At 42.2% G+C, this 22,899-nt stretch overlaps 2 protein-coding genes across 4 annotated transcripts; both read left to right on the plus strand.

Moving 5' to 3' along the window:
- The first annotated feature begins 339 nt into the window (after nucleotides 1–339).
- Nucleotides 340–10,363, plus strand: optn (optineurin). Of its 3 annotated transcripts, XM_038738303.1 has the most exons (14): nucleotides 340–492; nucleotides 2,364–2,488; nucleotides 2,773–2,980; nucleotides 3,055–3,061; nucleotides 3,126–3,281; nucleotides 3,564–3,748; nucleotides 3,898–3,997; nucleotides 4,082–4,197; nucleotides 6,682–6,831; nucleotides 7,085–7,169; nucleotides 7,313–7,471; nucleotides 7,611–7,753; nucleotides 8,657–8,733; nucleotides 9,383–10,363. In XM_038738303.1, exons 2-14 carry the CDS (start codon nucleotides 2,368–2,370, stop codon nucleotides 9,493–9,495), a joined length of 1,620 nt encoding a protein of 539 aa, XP_038594231.1. In that variant the 5' UTR covers nucleotides 340–492; nucleotides 2,364–2,367; the 3' UTR covers nucleotides 9,496–10,363. The 3 variants fall into 3 exon arrangements, with proteins under 3 accessions (XP_038594231.1, XP_038594230.1, XP_038594229.1); XM_038738302.1 differs by lacking the exons at nucleotides 340–492; nucleotides 3,055–3,061; XM_038738301.1 differs by lacking the exons at nucleotides 340–492; nucleotides 3,055–3,061 and having other exon boundaries at nucleotides 3,898–4,197.
- Nucleotides 10,364–12,349: 1,986 nt separating this feature from the next.
- mcm10 (minichromosome maintenance 10 replication initiation factor) lies at nucleotides 12,350–21,998 on the plus strand. Its single transcript, XM_038738300.1, has 18 exons — nucleotides 12,350–12,575; nucleotides 13,184–13,226; nucleotides 13,309–13,605; nucleotides 13,728–13,946; nucleotides 14,089–14,229; nucleotides 14,318–14,519; nucleotides 14,636–14,801; nucleotides 15,300–15,467; nucleotides 17,174–17,290; nucleotides 17,474–17,670; nucleotides 18,029–18,123; nucleotides 19,433–19,546; nucleotides 19,717–20,208; nucleotides 20,652–20,779; nucleotides 20,951–21,064; nucleotides 21,296–21,441; nucleotides 21,574–21,616; nucleotides 21,711–21,998. The coding sequence occupies exons 2-18, from the start codon at nucleotides 13,220–13,222 to the stop codon at nucleotides 21,792–21,794; spliced, it is 2,730 nt and encodes a 909-aa protein (XP_038594228.1). The 5' UTR covers nucleotides 12,350–12,575; nucleotides 13,184–13,219; the 3' UTR covers nucleotides 21,795–21,998.
- Nucleotides 21,999–22,899: the final 901 nt, after the last annotated feature.

Here is a 22,899-nt window from a genome sequence, read left to right on the forward strand (position 1 = left end):
ACATTGGGGATTATGTAAACAGCGCAACGACATACATGATACATAGGCTACAGCATGTAGGGAATATACATATATATGTGTGGGATTTTTAAATTAAATGCAACAGAAGTTTAAAAAAAAAAATCAAATTCGAGTTGTTTTACTAATTCATTTTCCCTGTTTCCCTGTGTATTTTCTGTTTTTTTATGTCAAGTTTTCAATTTAGTACGGTAACCTATACAGATAAATATAAATTATATTGACACAGGGCTAATATAAATTACTGGCAAAGGTTATACCAACTTCACGCCGATTTTTATAAAAGTGTGGTTTTATTTTTTAAAACTTCTACCGGAAGCTTATTGTTTCTGTACGTGGTTTGACTTGATGTTGCTTAAAAACCAGAAGCAGGACCAGAACGTTGGTCGAGACATTTTGCTGTCTCTCCGGGCGTTTATTTGTGTTTTCGGGAGTGAACATCAGGACAGTGTTTAGTTCAGGAGTAGAGAGCTGGTGAGTTAAAACATTTGTACTGTTTTTTAAGTGTTCGATATGACGCAGTTTGGCTCACGTGGAACCATATCCGTGTCGTGTAAGTTGCTGGTAACTTTTTAGTGTTTACCAAGAGTCCCATACTGTTAGGCCCACCTGAGGAAAGTGAAAGTAAAATTATACGACTACATATCAACAAAAATATAACATTTTAGCAGAGCGAGTATGTCTGTGGTATTCAGCGGTGGGTTTAAAGTGTCATTTTATCTCACTGGTGTTCAGTGTTTTAACATACACTTTACCCGTGATATCTCCTTTTACATGCATTACAATAATTCTTGTACTTTATTTATGACGGTCTTTCAGTTAGGCCAGTAAGAGGACAGAAGCAGACCACACGGTGTAACTATAGCATACTGATTTCTCTGTTATTGTAATGTAATTGAATTATCATGTGACCTGCTGATGAGATAATCCCTTTTAACTGGCTGTGTGCTGCTGCTCCTCTGCTGCTGCATGCAGGAATACTGAGTCACTTGGTGATGTCAGCATGTGCTCAGTCATATTGTGTGGTAAAAACCTTCCCATAAAATGACAACAATTTTAATAGACAAGCAAAAATGAGGGATTCAGTTGCTCTATTTGTTCTTGTGAATATGATGGTCTTCAGACAGCATAATTAATCTCTAAATCAAGTAAACGCTGACCCCTGCTAACTTGGTGTGTGCAACATAATCACAGTGTCATTTCTACAGGGAGAGATCACAAGTCCAATATAACACAACACAAATAGATTTATTTGCTAGTGGAAGAAGTGATTCTCAAGCTCTGCAACGGTTCAAAAATGCACAGTGTGTAATATTTAGGAGGTCAATTGTATTTATTACCTTAGAATGAGCCATTTTTACACCGCGGGTCCTCTTACATGGAAGTCTCCATGTTGCGCTGCCATGTTTCTACAGTAGCCCAAACTGACAAATGCTCTGCAGGGAGCGTTTCATCACTACATTGAAGTAGTAGTAGCAGTTGTAGTAATAGAAGTAGTTGACTGGTTTATTAGAAGTAAGAAAAGGAGAAGATTTGGACAAATTGAGGACCATAGCCTCTCCTGCAAGGGGTGACCGGTGACTGATGGTGCATTCACGGGGTGTTGGAATAATCAAAATCTTTTCCTCCAAAGAATCTGTATTGCAAAAAGAGAAATAAAGTGTACATGGGACATAAAGAAATATAAAGAACTTTGATCCGTGTAAAATCACGTGTTACATATTTTGCTCACATGTAATTTGTAATATGGTTATAACGGTTAGTTTGCTGTCCATGTAGAGTGAACTTAATGTCATGCATGTTGTTTATACGCTCTGATAATGCTAATCCAACACATCTTTGTAGTAGCGTCCATGTTGAATCCACATTCCGACTCAACAGCACATGAAACACACTGAAGTCGGAAGAACCACTTCACAACTCGGGAAATGGGGCCATCCGAGGAGCATGTGAATGCACGTGAGGTGCTGTTTACCTCTAAAACTTTCACACTGAACCTTTAAAGCCAGTGTGTACAATTTGAACTTTTGCGCCGTCCATTGGTAGAACTGAAAAGAGGTTGTGGCAGACTGCAGTGTCCATCATCGCCCCTCATTCTTCAGTGAATACTGTGTTGTTAGCACTATAGTACTAATATTCAAAGTAGGTACAGGATCAAAATGTGATGCCAGTGGATGTATTTTTATTTTAGATACATATTTATTTTTAACACAGAACTTATTTTCAGCATTAAAAAAACAACCTTATTTTAAGTAAGTTATTTGCAGTACACACAAAATGACAAAGCAATAACTTCTTACATCTTATACGTGTGTCTTTCTGTCTCCTTCTTGTCTTCTTCTCAGCACCATGGCGTCTGGAGGCCCCATGATGAACGGCGACATATCTCGCTCTCCTAGTCAGTCCGGCACGCTGGAGGAAACCCTGCAGCAGATGAACATCCTCATCCAGGAGAACCGAGACTTGAAAGGTGAGAGTAGGTGTGTGTAGGTGGCTGTCTGATTGAGGGCTGAATGGAATATTTTTTATTTGAGCTTTTAAATTGTTGCTGCTGCTCTGTTCAACAACAAAGATATATTTTTACGAGTCTGGCCAAAGGATCAAGGGTCAAAGGTCAGTGGACATTGTGTTCCTGACAGCTCATGTCAAGAAAGGCCTAAAAGGCATGCTATCTATGGAAAGGGTCCTAATTCAAATGACTTGGCTCATACAAGATGCATTTATTCAAATCCTCCATGTGTGTCTCTCGCTCAGAGGCCCTGCGTCAGACCAACCTGACGATGAAGGAGCGCTTCGAGGGTCTGTCTGCATGGCGGGAGAAGCAGCGGGAGGAGAGGGACTTCCTGGAGAGCAGGTTGGAGGAAGCTCGGGGCCGCATGGCAGCACTGACGCTCGAAAACCAGGAGCTGAGCAGGAGGATGGAAGTGGAGGGGAAGAACGGGGAGCCCTGGGAGACTTGCTGGTGAGTCTTTTCTTAGCCAGTGTTATGTTCCTGTGTCATTACACATGAACTAATAGATTTAAGCTTCTGTCAAGCTGCACTGTAACTAAATTAAGACTTTGACTACTTAATAATGTGCGTTGGTGGCGTGTGATGTTATCTCCAGGCATCCAATCAGAGTGCAGAGCTGGATGCCCTGCGTGCCCAGGTCGCTCGCCTGCAAGCAGAGAAGAACGACCTGGTGGCCATGAACTCTGAGCTGCAGCTGAAGGCGGACCAGGACTCGCATGACGACTCCTTCATTGAGATCATCAGGGTTTCGGTGAGGAGCAACACACACACATAAAAATAAATTACAAAGACGCTCATATAATCAGTGTTTCCTTCAAAATGTTCTTCTATGCAACATGGAAAGGCCTCATATAACACAAAAAGTCTTCACTTTAAAGTAGCATTAAAGTAGAGTAGTATTCATCAATTGTACAAATATTATGTGCTGTATAAAATAAATCCAGATGAGATTTTTAATAAAGATGCAGCTTTATTCTCTTTGATGAAATGAGACAGAAGTTTGGGATCTAACTGTGGTTTTTTTTCTTCTCAGGATGGAGGTGTCAATGGTGTGAACGACGTGTGCGGTTCAGAGCGCAGCAGACGTCCGGATCTGAGCATGACGGCGTCCCGGCTGGACAGCGAGGAGGTGACCGTCAGCCAGCTCCTCCAGTCACTGAGGAACGAGACGCAGCGGGCTGAGCGGCTGCAGGCCGAGCTGCAGTCCTCTGCTGCCAGGTAGAGGACAGCAACTTTAAAGGAACAGTTCACCGCTAAATAATCTACTCTCATCTTCACAGCTGAAACTCTTCTAATGGCATCAGAAAACACAAAAGTCTTCGTTTTTCCTCTGACATACTTTGTTTTTAAAACAAATTGCCCAACAGAATTAGAGAGCTGGAGGAGAGGAAGAGCAATGTACAGGAATCAACACAGACCACCCAAGCAGAGCCAGAGACCAAGGAGGATTCTGGGAAAGAGGAAAAGGTATTTACTCAAAGTGAAAGTGGCAGGAAATATATTAGCTGTATGTGGATGTTTAGTTATCCTATTGTAATGCAAATATTTCAGGCAGCCTCTGAGGTGGAGAATCTCAAGTCTCAGATGATGACGCTGTTCAAAGAGCTGCAGCAGGCCCAGAGCAAGCTGGATGAAGCAGAAGGCATGAAGAAGAACCTGCAGGACAGGTTAGGCCCACAAGCATATAGATAAGCCTCACACACGCAAGCCCACACTGTCTAGCTAGCGTGATTAGCGAGGTGCATCTGTAATTCTCATTAACTGTGACATTAACCAGGATGCTAATTTTGGCTAATGAACGATTGGCCTGGTTCTCCCGCGTTATCGCTCCCTGGCGGCAGGGAGCTTCCCGGCACGGCTTTCTGTTGTTCTTCCTTGGGGCGGGGTACAGCTTCCCCGGGACATGCGGTCTGGGGTCCTTTGCGCTTTGGGGGGTCGCAGGGTGCCCTGGGTTCCGGGTGGTGGGGGTCTCTGCTCGGGTTGATCCGACTGCGGTTTGGTGGGCTGCGGTGGGATTGTGGGGCGATTGTCGCTGGGCAGGGTCTCTGAATGGCTGCTGGGCGTTTAGTTTGTGCATTGGAGTCCGGGGGAGGCATTTCCTCGTTGGCTTGGAGGGACCTGTTTGCGTCCCTGTTTTGCTTCGTTGGCCTCGGATCCATGCTTCCCCATTTCTCTGTCGGCCAGTTGTTGGACCCCTCTGGATACTGAGGTGTATAGTTAGTTTTGGGGATGTGCAGTGTGGGTGCGGGGCAGGGCTGTGCTCCGGTTTGTTCTGGGTTTGTGCCTGGAGTTCTCGGCCCTTGACGGGTGGGTGGGTTGTTGGTGCATGTTAGTTAGTTGATTTTCCTTCATTGCTGGTTTGGCTGGTGTTGCACAGCGGCCGGGGGGCGTGCTGGGCATGGGGGATGTCGGCTGGCGCCAGCGCCTTAGTTTTTTCCAGCGGTTGGGGGAACGGCGGATTTTTATTGGCGGGTGCACGGTGACCTGTGCGGCGCGTTTGCTGCCGGGACTTGCTGCTGGTGTTTCTCTCCGCTGGCTTTCGCTGTCGTGTTGTTCCGTTTGCTCTCTCTCGTTTGCCCGACCTCGCACGCGGGATTCGCGGGGGGCTGCTGGGCATTGGGTGTCGCCGTGCTCGCGCAGTGTGCGCGTTGGGCTCGTCACTTGTGCATTGGTGTTGATGATTACGTGGCATTTGGGCATTTTGGTTGTTCGCTGCGCGGCGGTGGGGTCCTGGATGGGGGGGGGGGGGAGCACTGGTCTATGTTGTGTGCGCGCCGCGGTCGGTCCGGGCGCTGCTCTTCCGCGGGTTACGCTTTTTGCATTCCGTCGGCATTACGTTGTCAACTGGCATTTGGGTCGGGGTCTTCTGCGTTTGCATCGCGGTGCATCTGGGAGTCTTTTTTATTTTTTTTTAATTTGATTTATTCTTTTTCTTTCTCCCACCCCTATTGGCTACTGGGGTTCTTGCCTGCCTGTTGCTGGGGTAGGTGTGGCACAGTCGTGGCGCCCCACTCTCACTAACAACTACATTCTTTAACATGCTTATGCGCACACACATGTACAGTCACATTCACCCACACGCACACAGACACAATCAGTCTCACACACAGACACTAACAAATTTAGGTTGTCCCTGGTAGAATTATTCCTGATGCTTTTCTTTCAGTTACTTATTTAAATTAATTATTATTCCAGCTCTCGTGGCTGTGTGTGTTGCTTATTTAGTGTGTGTGACTGTTTCTTGTTTTCATTTTTCTCTTAGTTGTCTTACTATGTCAGCTGTTTATTGCTGCTGTTCGGCTGGTTGTCTTTTACTGTTATTATTATTTTTATTGTTTGTTTTTGTTTTTGTTTGTTTGTTGTGTTTCGTTGCTTTCTGCAATTGGTGTTTCCCACTGCTTTTCCCTGTTGTCCCCACCTTCCATCCCCCTTTCTCCCTTCTCTTACAGGTCTTGTCCTTTCTCTGTGCTGTCTGTTTGTACCCCCCCATCCCTGTGTCTGCCCCCCTGTCCGGACCAGTGACAAATCAATACATAATTAAATAAATAATAAAACAGACAAAGGAGTATTTTAATACTCTCTTGTTAAAGTAAAATCTGTCTGGCACAATATGGTATCCAGGTCATTATACTCTATACCAGGCTGCTGGGCAGGACAGGTTTTAAAAAAAAAACAAAAAAAAAACAGGCTTAAAACAAATTATACTTACCAGAAAAATGAACCGCCGACTCCTTACACATTTTTTTGATGGCGCTGGTCAAATTTACACAGTGATGTGGATATGAGTCGCCTCTGTCCTGATGGAGAGGTTGCCATGGTAGTAACCTGTCAATCTATTTGCCTCAAAATAAGACCATAATTTACTAAATTATCATCATGCTTTATTGAAGAACAATTGAAACTAGCGATTGAGACCATAAACCCATTAGGAAAGTGTTTACTGAGGTAATAAATCAAGTAAGAAGTAGGGTCATTTTACCATTGATTTCAATGCATTCTGATTTTATTTTTGCAACCAGTGGAGTCTCCCCCTGCTGGCCGTTAGAAAGAATGCAGGTTTAAGGCACTTCCGCATTGGCTTCACTTTTACGACCCAGAGATTCATGCTTGGCTCCAACGTCTTGTGTCTCATTTCTTCCTCTTGTGTTTAGATGTCGGGAGGTGGAGCAGGACGTGGCCACTCTGAAGGCCCAGCTGGTGGAGAAACAGGCTGTGCAGTCAGAGAACGACCGGCTGAAGCTGCAGCTGGACAGCATGCAGGCCCAGAACCAGATGGAGCAGAGGAAGGCAGGGGAGGACAGGTCAGAGGCATCACACACACACACACACACACACACACACACAGAGAGAGTAGTCACGTGTTAATTTGAATCTCAATTGCCTTTACTCTGCAGAAAATTTTGAAATCTATTTAATTGCATTTTAAACAGGAATAACTGTAGTTTACATACACACACAAAACACACTATATGACACTGATTTGCATTGGAAACCTGTATTTTCCCAGTAGTGATCAGCCTATATTTGGACACCCCCTTCCTTCCTTCCCCACAGGAACAACCTGGCCCAGCTGAAGGATGCCTACACCAAGTTGTTTGAAGACTACAATGAACTCAAAGAGGAGAAGAAGAAGAGAGAGGTCAATTTACATAGCATGTAACAAGGAGCCTTTTCTCATCTTCGCAACAGATGATCAAATCAAATTTCCACCAAACCTAATGCAGTTATAAGCATATTAACATTTAGAAATGAGTGCTTGACTTTTGCCCTCTGGCCCCGCAGTCTCTGCTGGTGCAGAAGGAGGTGGTGGACGAGCTGCAGGTCCGGCTGACTGCCGCCGAAGAGGCCCTGGCTGCTAAACAGAACAAAATTGATGAAATGAAGCAGGAGATCTTCCAGAAGGAGAAGGAGCTGGAGACCATATCTGTCTTCCAGGCTCAGGTCAGTGGGTGGCTAAATGTTTTGATGTTTAGTTCTTGCTTTGTTAAATGTAACCATAGCATCTAGCTTTGGACCCAAATTATTGTGTGCCAGTGTCATGGTGGTCATTGTGCTTTTTGTTGTTGTACTCTGTGTGCAGGCAGAGGTTTACTCCTCAGACTTTTACGCGGAGAGAGCGGCGAGGGAGAAGCTCCATGAAGAGAGGGAGCGTCTGGCTGCTCAGCTGGAGTATGTAAAGAAACAGAACACCCATCTGCAGGAGGAGATGGACTCACTGGGCCGGTATGGAATCAAACCGAAGGCCAAGTTTGCTTTTACTCCTTTACTTCCTGTTCCTGACTCATTCACTGGACAGTTCTGGTGATGGTGAGATAGTTACAGAGTGGTGGCCACATTTCACTTATGTCACTATCTTTTTGTTAAGGAACTGCTGAAATACAAAGCAAAACACAGCGCAGTTCATGAACGACAGTTAGTTTTAATAGTAGTTTAGTTTTCAAATTCATGCTAATACCACATATACAGGTATACATGTCTTGGAAATGAAAAGTTATTTTTCTTCCAACATTTTTTTCAAATAATGAAACTTTCATATATTACCTATTAATTACACATAAATTGAAAAATTTTAATCTTGATGATTAGGGTTTACAGCTCATAGAAATCAAAACTTCAGTATCTCAAAATGTATTAGAATTTTAGACATAAAGAATTTATAATACAGAAATGTTGACCTGAGAAGAGCTCTAATCAGGTAATTAACTCAAAACCTGCAAAGGTTTCCTCTCTCTCAGTCTGGTTCCGGTACTAACAATGAACTTTCCACCATATTCAAATTTTTTGAGATGCTTCTGTATATGATCACAAAAGCCTGTGGTTGGTCTGCTTTGCTTTCACACCATAAACAAACTGAAAGAAACTGGGAAAATGCACCAGAGTTGTTTTGAACCTTACCAGATGTGGCCATGCGTGGGGTTTGAACATTTCTAACTTTTGATTCCTAGTGGTAGTACCACAAAGATACTTTGGTAGACAGCAATATGTGTTTTTAGGAACACGCTGGAAAACACATTCTATAAGATTATTGTGAAGTTGACACATTATTACAACATCCCAACTTGGATTGTCTGCAACCCTTTCTCAGTGGGGATCCATTTGTCATTTCTGCAACTATGTTTCCCACAGGCGGTCGCTAAACGAGATGCAGAAGAGACATGTGGGGGGAAATCCACACGGAGCTGGTGCTGCTCTGGTTGGAAGAGGTATGTAGTTTTTTTTCATGTCCTAAGTGTAGCCTTCCTGGCGTACTTCCTCTCAGGCTGTGTATATATAGTTTGTCATTTTGGGAAGACACTGTTCATTTTCAAGTTAGATGAGAAGATGCTAACATTTGCATGTCTGTATGCTAAATATCAGGCAAGAGTCAGGAGGCTGTTAGCTTAGACTAGCATAAAGAACGGAAGCAGGGGGAAACAGCTAGCTGGCTAACTATGTCTTGGCTTGCCGATAAGGATTCTACACGAGGTGAATCAGGACGACAAGACTAGAGGAGGTTACTGGCTCAGCCAAGAAACATTTCCGGCACACAACTCCATATAAACCACAAATTATCTTTTCTGCAATAAACAAACATGCTAATTAGTGATTAGTGAACTGGCTGCTTCCTCTAGCTTCATATTTAACACACAGACATGAGTGGTATCAATCTTCTCATCATTATATTTCTTAAAATGGATGAACTACTTCTTTTACCACCATCTTTACAGTATAACCTAAAACACGTGATTGGTGGAACTTGTTCGGGGTATACAGGACAGTCTGGGAGGAAGTGCAGAATTAAAGGCTTGGTTCAGTGTAACAGAAACATCTGTCCAGCATGTTCAGTTTGTGATCAGTGTCTCTGACTGTCAGGTGCTGACTGGCAGCATCAGGGGAATATTCCCGAACACGCCTGTCCCAAGTGCAATGAGATCCTGCCCGACCTGGACTCCCTGCAGATCCACATCATGGACTGCATCAACTAGACCGCCATTATTACAAGCATCCACAACAACACCGGCTACATTAGCACCTAAATCTGCGTCTTCCTCTGCTTTTATCTGTACCTCTTCTTGGATGCCTGAGACAACACTCCCTAGCTCCATGATAAACTCATTCACATTCATTCTAGGATGGGAACTTTATGCTTTTAGTAGAATTTAAGTAGAAGGATTTCAAAGCTGTATTGGGGGCTCATACAGAGGAAATGGAAGTCTGAAAAGAGTCCTCCCTGCTTTGTTAAATTTGAAAATTGTTTAAAAAGATTTGGAATAGAACAGGAAAAGAAAGACAATGTTTTCTTGCAGGTTTTGGCTGCATGTCATCTGGCACATAGTCTGTTTGTTGCTGTGATGACTGAAAAGATCAAAACAGAAACTGTAGAAACACTGATAAGATTTGAGTTTGGCGCTGTCTGCCTGTCATGCACACATTACGTAAGTTCAGCCTTTACAAGTTGGATTTGTCCACCATTCACCAAGTGTTTGGTTGCTGAAGGCTTTTTATTTTTAAATGTTTTGAAGATTTTCATGTAAAATTTAAGAGATTCTTTCTGTATGTTTTGCTGAAAAAGGATATTTTAGCTCATGATTGGGATGTTGATGGGACAAGGAGCATGCACCATGTAGGCACTTTAATATGAAGATATATATTTTATTTTGACTGTGCAGATGATAGCTGGGGAGTAGAACGTAATATATTTAACTTCTGGAATCAACCTATCACCGTAAGCGACCGCTCTGGTAAGTGCAGGAGGCTCCAACACCCTGCTGATTCTGTACTCTGTATATTATTAAGGCCTTCTGATTCCATGTTGTAATTCTGTCAATGAAAATAAAATAATTCACAAATTTCTATCTGCTTTTAGTCATATTGTGACAGAACAAAACCTGGAAGATAATAATAGTATTTGAAAAACACTTAGATTTGAATAGAAAGCCTACTTCATATAATGTAAAATATAACGTGGAACAGCAACAGATGAGGGATCCCTCTCCTTGATGTGCAATATATGTGTACAGGAAAGATTCACAAAAGAGAATCTTAGTATATACAGTTATGACAAAATGTAATGCATCTGCTCATCTTATTCATAGCAAGAAAGCAGACAAGTATATTTCCCAAATATAATAATATTTTGAACAGATTCTACCGCAGCAGAGAACTGATTTGCTGCCTGTTATTTTGTGCTTCTTATAGTCTCTGTTGTTTCTGTACTGTCTTTGTGGGTGGCAGAGCAGTTGTGTTGGTGTCTTGTTTTTTCGCTTTGGTGTTTGTGTGTGCGCTGATGGTGACCACGGTCTTCAACTTGCCATGGAGAGCCTTGATCCCAGCTTTCAGTCCAGACACTTCCATGCACTTGTTTGACGACCTCCTTATGGCATATAGTACAATAATGTCTGATATTCTTGTTTGAATGTAGTTTTTAATGACTGCTTGCACATCTCTTAAGGTTGAGATGCCCTCTGTTACAAAGCTGGTCTATTCACTGGATGAACTGAATGTACTTTATCTGATTGGCCACCACTGGTGTGATTTGTGTGTGCTGTGTTTACAGTGGCATTATGATGTAAAATGGGCTTTCTACCATCACTTGCTTTTAAGTCCTGTAACACTCTTCCTTTAGCTTTGGTTTGTGAAATTGTCACACTTTTTTTTGCTGTCACAACATACTCAGGCAAACTAAGATCTTTCCTTTTGTGTTGTTGCTCCTATGAAAAGCCTTTGTCTGGATTTGTTCTTTTGTCAGGTTGACAGGTTGCTCCTCATCTTTTACTTGGAAACTGTGGAAGTCAGTTTTAATGTCACTCTTCCCCCCATGCTCACTTTTGAGTCCGTACTGGCATTCCAGTATCTTTAAGCCACCATACGAAATGCAACCATTATTGTTGATGCATGGACTGGTCGACCTATATAGAACACAAAGGAGCACATAAATCTTCAGTTGAGTTGTACATCAACTTCTTGCACTTGGATCGTGGATCGAACTGTAAGGAAGAGGACCCATGGCTGCAGAAGGTTGTTTTGGTAGCTCGTCTGCACTGCCCGAAGACGGTGTCAACTCTTGTCTCATAGAGTTAATGTAATCTCCATCCTAGCCGTAGTCTTGTAAAAAATCTTTCCACTTGAGAATAGTAAGAACTGGATCTTTGTCCTCTTCTTCCAGCCTGTAAAGGTAAATAACAGTTTGACACAGGGCTATAATGCAGATATCTTTGTGGTTTCTGTAGTCTGCATGTATGTGCTTTGAGTTTGTACGCCAAAAAAAAAAAAAATCATGACAGTGGACAAATTACACTATACAAATGACTTTTACTAACTGAAATATACAGTATGTGTCTGTAACTTGCCCATTTATTAACCAGATTATTTATTTTTCATTAGTAGGGTGTTTTTGTTTTACAACTAGGATAGTTATTCTGGATATATCACACTTTTTAACCATCAATATGAGATAACATTTCAATGTATTGCAGATGAAGAATACTGCAAATTAATTTCTTGCAACAAATAACAATATAACTTAAGTAGAGACCAACAGAAGCGGGAATGAAGAACCGCGGCTCCCTTTAAAGAGCCGTAAAGCTCACTCAGTCTGGTAAACGCACAAGACTCCTCTGAGTTCCCTGTAGACAAATATTGCAACAAGACACACAATCAGAAAATCGTTTTGTTTGATATATTTCCATCTCACAAGAATATTTACTCTCAAGCAATTCAGTCCTTAGATTTTGGCCGAAAAGCAATTCAACGACCAGATTTACTTTGTTTTTCAGTAAGGCAGATCGTTGGACACCTACCGCAACTTTGACAACACAGCAGGGTCCTTCGTTTACCGCCAGATTAGATTTTCTCCCTCGCTCTGGCTGCAGGTTATAGAGATTACAAACCAGGCCTAATGTGTAATTTTCGTAAAATATAAACTATGACATGTCAGTTACATAGCTAGAAGTGGTGCTACTTATTGGAAAGGAATATATCGACAGGTTGGGCGTGGTTGAAAAAGCCGTTAAATTTCATTAGAGCTGGCAAAGGACAAAGTTTAACGTTCAGACTCGAGCCAGAGGTAAGTTGGCTGTTAGAAAATGGCACAAAAATTACACAGGCGATTAAATCATGTGCTGTATGTTATACAAACATACTTTACCAGTGTGGTCACACACCGCTTGTAACAGTGGCAGTGTTTGTACCGTATATTTAACTGAACAGACTTAACGTTTATAATAATAATAATCTCAAGGCAGGACTTTAATTATGGTAAATAACTTTATATGTTAGTGTTATGCTATATTACACTATATAGACCATTGGGAAAGTATTCAGTGGCGTGAGCGTTAAACATGACTAAAAAATGAACAGTTGAATATGATACCAAACTAAAACAGTGCAACTGCAAGTAGAGTCTCTTTTTTTTTTTTTAGATGTAACAGAAAATATTCTACTGATATAGCCATTAAGCAGTGATACAACATTATGCAAGATGAGATTAAAGAGCAAGTAGGGACATCTGGTCATAGTAGCAGCAGGAGGACAGGAACGGTGCAATGATGTAAGAAAGCTGACCCCAAGGTTGAACTGTTTTGCACAACCGTATTTTCATAGATCTACAATTAAAAATGAGTCTTTCCTTCACTCCGAACAATAATAGTAAGTAAAGTGTCTGTCTTCTTGTAGGTCATCTGAAACCAGCACAACATTACCAGCTCTGACATGGACAGTAAGTATAATGGGATTTAAAACACTTTGAAGCACAGCTCCTATGAATAGGTAAGATATAACTTTTTATCCTCTCTGTCCAGGTGAGGATGACCTGGACATTTTGACAGCCCTGCTGGCAGAGAGCGAGAACGTTGGAGAAGAACACAACAGCCAGGAGCAGACAGACGACTTGGATGACCTGTTTGACAACGAAGAGGAGGAGGACGAGTACAAAGAGGGTGTTGAGGAGGAAGAGCAAGATGCGGGGGCAGAAGCCTCAGGGTCGGATCTATTTGGAGATGTGGATGATATTGAAAATGAAGAGAAAGACACTAAAGGAAACGAAAGCGGAGGAGAAGTCCCTGAGAGCCTGGACAGGTCCAAGGAGGATTTACAAGGTTTGTACCGCTGCAGTCTCAACTCTAATCTTTTTTGCTGATGTAAAAGTTAATTTAGTTCAGTTAAGTGTTGCTGGTTGGGTGTGTGTTTGTCAGTGGAGCTTTATGTCTTCCTTCCTCAGAGGAGCTGAGGCGCATGCAGGAGCAGATGCAGCGGTTGCAGCAGCAGCTGGAAGCAAGCCAGAAGGTTTCCACCTCATCTTCCACTCCAGCTACAACTGCAGGGAGATCAGCAGGTCCCAAACCAGTGACCCCCAAACCGACACCTCCTCGACAGCCAACCTCCAAACTGACCCCGGCAAAACTAGCCTCTACCACACAAAAGGCCAAGACACAAGCAGGTAAGCATTTTGTTGTTCACCAGCCACAGTGGTTGACAAGTCCACTGGCCACTTTTGTTTGTTTATTTTACACTCAGTACACTGACACATAACAGCAACAAAAGCTGATTGTGCTTCTGTTTTCCTTGTCTTCTGACGGCAGCAACATCTTCATCCACTCCAGTCAGAGGAGAAAATGTGAAGCTCCAGGAGTCCTCTGACTTTTTTGATCAGCTGAATAATGCTGACTCCTTTAAACGCAAACCCAGGGTAGCTCACCACCCAAAACCCAGCACATCACCAGGTAAAACGTGTCCTTATACAAGCCACTTACATATTGCTGAAATAATTTTGTCATTGGTAATCACTGTTTAACTGTATTTTCTCATAAGGAGACAGAGGGCCATTGGTGGAGATAAAGATTGGCAGCTCCTTCCAGCCAGAAGAGACCACCAGCAAGGTTCCTCTGCGTTCACCCCCACCCTCCCAGAGCAGACCTGCACCAGCTGCATCTGCAGGACAGCCTAAACCTTCCTGTCTTCCTCCTCTTCCTAAAGATGTGGCTATTGAGAAATACTCAGGACTGCGTCTCAGGTGAGGACGCTGAAGTGATGGAAAGCTGAAAGCCTGAATTTGAGTCTCTTACACAAACAAATCCAGGCCTCTCTGTCAAGTGTTTGTGTCCAAATATGGGTTCTTTTCCGTTTCAGAAACCCCCGCGTTTCATCCAACGAGATGGACCGCAAGATGACTGACCGCCGCGTGATCCGTCTGTCGCAGGTGCCGGAGCGTTTGGCTCGGGAGAAGCTGGAGGACAGCGACTGGGTGACCTTCGCGGTGCTGGTCAACAAGGTCACGCCACAAAGCAGCAGCAGTGTAGGTCTTTGCCCAAAGCTCTCAGCCTTGATTGTAAAGTGTGAACAGTTACAAATCACACCTATTTTCTTGATTTCAGGAAACTGATATCTATTATACACAACAATAATATTGACTTTTTTCTTCTTCTGTTTTGCTAGTTTTTTTTTCTTTGTAAAGCAATGATTCTGCAACATCCATACCATGTGTTTTAACAAAGTACATGTTAGTTCGCCATTAAAAAGAAGACTCAGAAGACCAGTTCCATGTCTCACAGTTGAAGTGTACCTATGATAAAAATTACAGACCTCTATATGCTTTGTAAGTAGGAAAACCTACAAAGTCAGCAGTGCATCAAATACTTGTTCTCCCCACTGTATAGTCACTGGTGGAATGACTTATAACCATTACAGTTCAGACTGGCAGCTTCAAATTGTGATTGGTAGGAAATCAAAGTGATATGATGTCATTGGATACATTGTGTACTGTCATGTTTTTGACTGAGCAAATACTCTGCAGGGCAAAACCTTTAGCATCTGGAAGCTGAATGACCTCCATAACCTGGAAGTGTTTGTGTCGCTGCTCCTGTTCGGCGAAGTCCATAAAGAGCACTGGAAGACGGAGCTGGGCACCGTCATCGGAATCCTCAACCCAAACCCCATGAAGCAGAAAGATGGATATGACGGGGTGAGTGGACAGTTATCGCTGTAAAAGCAATGCAAACCTTTCCTTTTCAGGTTAGACAAATGCCTTAAGTTTTAAAATAATTAAATAATTATAGAAATAACACATCCAGGAGAGTTTCATTTCATAGATATTAAAGCAAAATTATGTAAGATTTGGTGTGATTTGGCACCGTTTCAGAGTATAATTCAGCGCTGTCGTAAATAAGGATTACAATTACGTTACTTATGATCAAAAACTAGCAAGTCGACAACTTTGCTAACACAACCAAACATCAAGCAAGTGCAACAACACAAGACAAAGCAAGCCAGCTAATATGTTATTAGTTACTAGTCTAGCAGAAAGAAGGCGAGCTGGGCATCTGTCCTGCATACCTTCAGCTCTTTTAGCTCATGTCAACGAGTAAAAGCCGAACTGATAGTTACCCTTGTCTGGTCGCTTGCTCGGTCACTCTCTCTTTTTCTCTTCTTCTGTCCCTCCGTCGCAGAAAGCGACAGAAGGAGAGGGACGAGAATGCAAAGACTACGGGTCAAGGAAGAAGTCAACTAAGGAAAGTTAAAATCAGGGGCAACTAGACTTGGTTGAAGATAGTCAAATAAGTCAAGTTAGTAACATGCATTAATGGGATGAGGTTGCATATAGACGGAGAGAGAGGAGGAGAGAGGAACTCAGCGCATCATGGGAAGTTCTCCTGCAGTTCTCCTAGTCTACTTTTGGAGACTCTAGGAACCACAAGTAACCCTGCATTCTGGGAGCACAGTGCTCTGGTGGGGTAGTAAGGTACTATGAGCTCTTTAAGATAAGATGCTTCCTGACCATTACGAACTTTGCTGCCCAGTACAACGGCAGCCTGGTCTGCTGGCCACTAAGCAGCTCCACTGGAGCTGTTGGGGTTATGGGCCTTGCTCAAGGGCACCTCAGTGGTGGTAAATGAGGGAGGGCAAGCACTGCTTTGTTTACTTTCCACACCGAGATTTTATCCTGCCAGTACGGGGATTGAACCAGTGACCTTTCAGTCACAAGCTTCGCTTCTCTAACCTTTGGGCCTCCACTGCCCCAAAAGTTTCTTATAGACAACATGGTAGATTTCATTATTTTCTTACACGCAACATCTGAAACGCGACTGATTTTAGAAAAAGATGGGCTGTATGCATAGCTGTTAGAAGAGCAGGGAGATTAAACAAGGTGACAGAAAACTAGGTCAGAAGGACTTTGCGTGTTACTTGTTTCCCTCAAAAATGAACTACTTTCCACTTGTGGTGAAGCGATAACCTTGTCCTTTTTTTATATATATCTGTTTTAACATTTGTTTTGTCACTGACCAGTTTGGCAACCGTCAGCCAATTAAAGCAGAAAACACACTGGTGGTGTTTGTGAAAATAGCCAGTACGGTTGCTGGTTTCAGCGTCGCGTGAAAAACTGAGGTGTTAGGAGAGGAATGTGGCACACACACACACTCATGCACACACACAATATCCACATAGGGCAGAGTGAGTTAATACGTTAAGAAGTATAAAATGATTCCCAGCTGTGAGGCTTTTGAATAAATAGATAAAGAGAGACTAGGCAACAATAGAAAAGAGCTGATTTGTTGTTTCTTGTATGCATTTTTCATACTTTTTAGTTTTTTTAAATTGATTTTCACTTGGTACAATTGTAAGAGGATTCTTACTTTCCAGAAAATAAAAGCTTGTGTTGAACATGTGCAGGTGAGCCTGACGGTCGATCACCCACAGAAGGTGTTGCTGATGGGTGAAGCTCAGGACTACGGCACCTGCAAGGGTATGAAGAGGAACGGAGACCCCTGCTCTCAGATTATCAACATGGTGGGTACATCTTCTCCTGCTCTGTGTGTGTGTGTGTGTGTGTGTGTGTGTACACGTTGAACCTTTTGCAATTGCAGTTTTCCTTTCCCTAAATGAATCAACCTTACTTTTAAATCCATAGTCTCATCAGGAACCAGTATTGCATCGTTTCCTACAGCCCACTTGTTTCTGTGTGGTTTACAGTATGAGTGCCAGTTTTGTCAGTACCACGTCAAGGCCCAGTATAAGAAGATGAGCTCGAAGAGGGCCGAGCTGCAGTCGTCGTTTTCTGGAAAAGCTCCCAACAAGGTGAAGGGGAAGGGCGGCAGCCTGAGAGAGCGGCTGTGTCAGGACGGTTTCTACTACGGCGGTGTTTCCTCGGCCGCCTGCGCCTCATCACTGTGAGTGATGTTACATGAAGTTGTTTCATTGTTCTGCTTTCTACAAATCCTCCCTTTGATGCACAGTATCTAATCAATCTAAATAATAATGATTAATAATAATATTGAAAGTGCATGTAAAAAAAAAAAAACTAATTAAATTGCATCTCCTACTGATTGTATCCAAAAGACAATGCCGCAGACAGTGATGCAGACTGAGGTCACAACGTATCCAATTTGGATTCTGACTGATTATATTTGCACTTTTACAATGTGTGTTCGAGTCAATTTGCGCAGTCTAACTGCAACTTAAGGAAGCCAAGAACACTGTGTGGTTCCGGGCTGCCTGACATTTCCAGTAAAGGTCTGTGTGTTGCAGAACGGCATCCAAATCGAACAAACCTACCCAGAAGACTCTGGACAAGCTGTTTGTGAAAGGCTCGGCTCAGCTTGTCGATCAGGCCAAGAGGCTGGGTAAGGACACACTCGCAAGGGCATCACTTTGTGTTGAAAAGTGGTGGGGACATAGGCGCTCAGATTAGGGGTGTGAAGAGGCACTTAGCTCGCGAGATATCACAATAAGCGATATTAGGTTCAAGAGAACCAGATGAAAAGATCCTTAAAATATGTGTAAAGATATCCTCAATGGGGAGATATATGAGCGGGGGGTCTGGGGCGTCCTCCCCCAGGAAATTTTGATCATTAGACACTTCATTTCCTGCATTCTGGTGAAAGTTTCTGCACAAATTTATGTTGGAAATGTTTTTATTTATGTAAAAGGAAACTTCAGGTACCACGTGACATTTCAAAATATATAAATATAATAGATGTATATAATGCTTTCAGATCTGTTTCTCCTGGAGATCAACTTTTCTCATGTAATATCATCTCTGCTGAGGCAACACATATGTAGGCATGATTTAGTTTTCCCTCCTCTTTTGTCACGTTCAAAGGGAGAGAATGGAAAATTTGCATTGCATGTTTTCTTAATATGCAAACAAATTATGCTTTAAAAAAGTGATGGGAACAAAATCAGCCATTTCTAAAAGTGGTGGGAAAATGTCCCGAGCGTAAATGACTCCTATGCACACTCGCCTGCGCAAACCACTCAGTTTCCACTAAACCCTGCAAGGCATTTTTACTGGCCTGACACGGTGTTCAAGTTCGCTTTATTGCCGTTCATCCACATACTGGGTATACAAATGAACGAAATGGCGTTTCTCACGATTCAGACAAAATTGGAATAATCAACTTACAAGATAAGTCACCATACACAACACAGTAACTGACACTAGACAAAACGAAAAGAGCACATCTATCACTGTAAGGCGGTGGAGCTGGAGTAGTAGTAATAATAATAGCAGCAGCAGAGGGTTTTAAAAGTAGCGGGAGTAATCGTTAAATAGTGAAATTTTAAAAAGGAGCTAGGTTGAGTTTTCATCACTCCCATTATGCTTTGTACACCTGTTGTATGTCCTGTTTATTTTTATACTAAGCCTGACCTCATGTACTTCAAGGACCACATCTCCCCACATATCTTCTTTCACTGTTAAATATCAAGAATTTAACCCTCTTTCCCTATGTCTTGTCTCTTTGAAGAATGTTAGGGTTTCACAGCAAACAAAAATGTCTGTCTACAATACATTCAGTACACTTAACTAAATTAAGTTAATTACGCACGTTTTATGACAGTGACTGTGGACAGAGTAAAAGTAAAAAAAAAAAAAATAGGAATTCCTTTTTTAAACATTTTTTTTGTTTGTGTTTTTTGTCTTTTTTTAAGCTGTGCAGTCCGGTGAAGTTTCAGGTTGTTCAAATGAATTTAAGAGCCTGCTGTCAGCGCCAACACCCGGAGCTCTGCAGCTGAAGAAGCACTTAGCACGGGGCAGCCAGTCAGGTAAATGACCTGGGAAGATCTCTGTGCTTTGGACCGCTCTAGCTAATCATAATAATTGGTATTTAAGACATCCTTTACAGGACGTCAATATTTAAAGCTAGGGTTGGCCTCAGACAGTAGCTTTGTGTTTATGTTTTGCCTTTATTAACCTGTTAATAAACCATCCTCAGTCTCAAAAGATGCAGCTGGAGCTCCGGTTCAGTCCATCACTGCCGCAGACCTGCTGAAGCAGCAGAAACAGAAGCAGCGGGAGTTTCTGCAGAACCGCCGGCGGAGGGCAGACGAGATCCAGAAGAGGGTGCTGCAGAGCTCAGCTCGCCCTGGACCCAGGTCGTCATCCTCACTGAGCCGGGTTGGTCTGATGTCCCCAAAAGCAGCTTCTGAGGTCCCCAAGGCCACCCAAAGCCCAGCAGCTCCCCACACCCCCACCCTGGGGCGAGGCTTCTCCGAGGGTGACGACATCCTCTTCTTTGACAGCAGTCCGCCCCCGGCACCAGCCGCCAGCGCTCTCAGCCTATCTGCCACCAAGCTGGCTGCTCTGAAGAAGCTGAGAGCCAAAGGGGCGGGGCTTGAAAAGGAAGACCCCAACGCTGTGAAGAGGAAAAGGAGTAACGAGAGCGAGATCAGCGCCCGAGTGGAGAAGAATCTGACCTCACCAACGGGTAAACACACTTCACGTTCATGTTTAGATGTGATCGTTTTTTATATTACTTCCTCAAAAAAAAATCTTTTACTTCTTATTATTGAATTTCAACATTATTTTTGAACAACATAGCAGTATACAAATAATCTATTTATTATTTAGAAACTTTTTTTTAGCCATCAATATTCAACCACACCTGATTTCCAACCACAGCAGTATATGGTAGAAGCATTGCAGATCATTTAGTTACCTCTCTAATTGTTTGCCCACTTGTACCAGTTCATATAAGAAAATTATTTAGTTAAAAGAAATGTTTTCATGACAGTGGACAAAGAGCTCACTGGTGAATGTGAAGAAGTTTGAAAACCCTTGATTTGAACAGTAAAATGTAGGATTAAGCAGCTAAATCATACATAAAATGTCTTTATTGTTGCTTGTTATAACATCATTTTACTTGTGCAGGTGAATCAACCAATGAGGATGAGGAACCGGCCCAGAAGAAGAAGCGAGATCAACTCCTCTACATCCAGTCAGAGGAGTTTCAAAAGATCCTGAATGCCAAATCTCTCCACGGGGCTGTACTACAAGCGGTACGACAAGTGGCCCTTAACTGCATGCATCTATTAACACTCGTTTTTCGTAAGCCGTTTTGATGTGCAGCTGTTTCTCCTTTGTGTTCTGTGAATCCAGCTGTATTTCTACAAACATTGCAAAGCGTGTCTGAAATTGAGACATTTCTTTCTGAATCTCCTCTTTCTCAGGCGGAGTACCAACTGCAAGAGCGCTACTTTGATGCCCTGGTGAAGAAGGAGCAGTTAGAGGAGAAGATGAAGGGCATCAGAGAGATGAAATGTCGCGCTGTCACCTGTAAAAAGGTACTGAGTTAAATTCAAACATTCGATTCAGATATGTCAATGTATAACTATATAAATGTGCTATCTAGGATGTTGATAAACATTTATAAAATTGTTCTTCAAGATAATGTTGCTACCTTGGTGTAATAATTATAAATGTGCGCATGGTGCAGACTATTAGTGCACACTGTCTGTCTCCCAGTTAGAAGTAGGAAAAGTAAGCTGTCATTTCCCATGTTCTATTGCTTCTAGTGTAGTTACACCTACTTCAAGCCGGCGGATCGTTGTGTGGAGCAGAATCATGATCTGCGGTGGCACGATGCTATGAAACGTTTCTTCAAATGTCCCTGTGGACAGAGAGCCATCGCTCTAGACAGACTGCCCAACAAACACTGCAGGTTAAACTCTTAATGTCCCTCAAGTTTTTCAAGGCTCCTACTGGTTATGGAAACACTGAATTATTGCATAATTGAAATATGCCATATACATCCAAAAGACAAAACATAACTTATGTTGTTTTATCATTTCAGTAACTGTGGTCTGTTTAAGTGGGAGCGTGATGGCATGCTGAAGGTAAACTCTCTCTTTCTGACTCATAGATTACCTCTTACTTTTTGTTCTTGTGAAAGAAAACAGACCTGATGTTGCCCTTTATGTTTTATTACAGGAGAAAGCTGGACCAAAGATCGGTCGAGAGCTTCTCCAGCCTCGAGGAGAGGAGCACGGAAAGTTCCTCAGCAGCATGAAATGATTGCACCAAGCTGGTTGTTGAGGAAACGTTTGTTTTTATTTTTGTAATATAAGTGTTTTTGTAGCATTTTTTGCATTTTGTAAGAATAATGTTTTTTTAGTTTTCTTATGAATTATGGATATTTGAATGTCTGTGATAATATTGGATCTGCTGGAAATAAGATGATTAAAGTAATAATTTGCAATAGCTGAGCATACACAGTGGTACAGATCTGTGAAGTATGGAATCATTTAATAGTATGATGGCAAACATGTTCTAATGTAGTGACTGATTTCCTGACTGTTGGTAGTGACTGACACTGTTTTTCCAAAATGACCTGACATGTCACAGTAGGAAAAGCACAGGTGTAAATAGAATGAATGGTGGTGCATGCTGGCTCATTGTCATGGCTAACTGGGAAATAATGGAGCTGTTGCTAATGTTGTTAGTAATATTTGACCCAACATTATCTTTATTTATTCAAATACTTATTGCCTTTAATATATAGAATAAAACCGCACTGCATGTTCCTCACGTGAACATATAGAAAAATATTAAAGCAGATTAGTTTAGTAATAAATCGCAGAAGTGCGTAGTAAACTTGATCATCAGAAAATCCAGAGGGTGACACAATATGAAATACCTGAGTAAGAAAGGGCATTTCATGAAAAGTAGCTAACTTTCTACAATAATGACAAGTTAGCATATGTTAAACTTATACGCTATATTTAACAAAACTATCTTCTAAAAATTGTGAAAAGGCAAGTCTTGGAAAAAAAAAAAAGCTTAAACATATTGGCAATACTATGCAGTGATGAACTAACTATTTTTTTCAATTTACTGCAGGTGTTTGTTGATTGTTTCTTCTTCCCATGGGCCGCACAGTCACATCTAAGAGCAGAAAAACTTTCAGCCATCTAAAACATTAGCTAACATAATTTTGTTTTTTCAGAATCTCGGGACTTAGAAACTCTAGAAATCCTATAATTCACCCACATCGTGCAACACACAGTGAAGGCAGATGAAGTTTGAGAAAGAGTGTGTGGTTAAAGCAGCCTTTTCCTGCTTTGGTTGGTGAAAGGTACCCTGGGAAATGTAGGAACCCATTGAGATATAAAGATGAGGC

The sequence above is a fragment of the Micropterus salmoides genome, unplaced genomic scaffold (assembly GCF_014851395.1).
Source record: "Micropterus salmoides isolate LMB-PRFRI ecotype aquatic unplaced genomic scaffold, ASM1485139v1 Ms_hic_scaffold_23, whole genome shotgun sequence".
NCBI lineage: Eukaryota > Metazoa > Chordata > Actinopteri > Centrarchiformes > Centrarchidae > Micropterus > Micropterus salmoides.

Bases quoted from the DNA above. Each gene is read 5' to 3' on its own strand.
- optn (XM_038738303.1), top strand. From the start codon at position 2,368: ATGGCGTCTGGAGGCCCCATGATGAACGGCGACATATCTCGCTCTCCT. The intron at 6,832-7,084 runs GTCAGAGGCATC...CCTTCCCCACAG, and splicing joins AGGAAGGCAGGGGAGGACAG to GAACAACCTGGCCCAGCTGA. The intron at 8,734-9,382 runs GTATGTAGTTTT...TCTGACTGTCAG, and splicing joins TGCTGCTCTGGTTGGAAGAG to GTGCTGACTGGCAGCATCAG.
- mcm10 (XM_038738300.1), top strand. The intron at 20,209-20,651 runs GTAAACACACTT...TTACTTGTGCAG, and splicing joins GAATCTGACCTCACCAACGG to GTGAATCAACCAATGAGGAT. The intron at 21,617-21,710 runs GTAAACTCTCTC...GTTTTATTACAG, and splicing joins AGCGTGATGGCATGCTGAAG to GAGAAAGCTGGACCAAAGAT.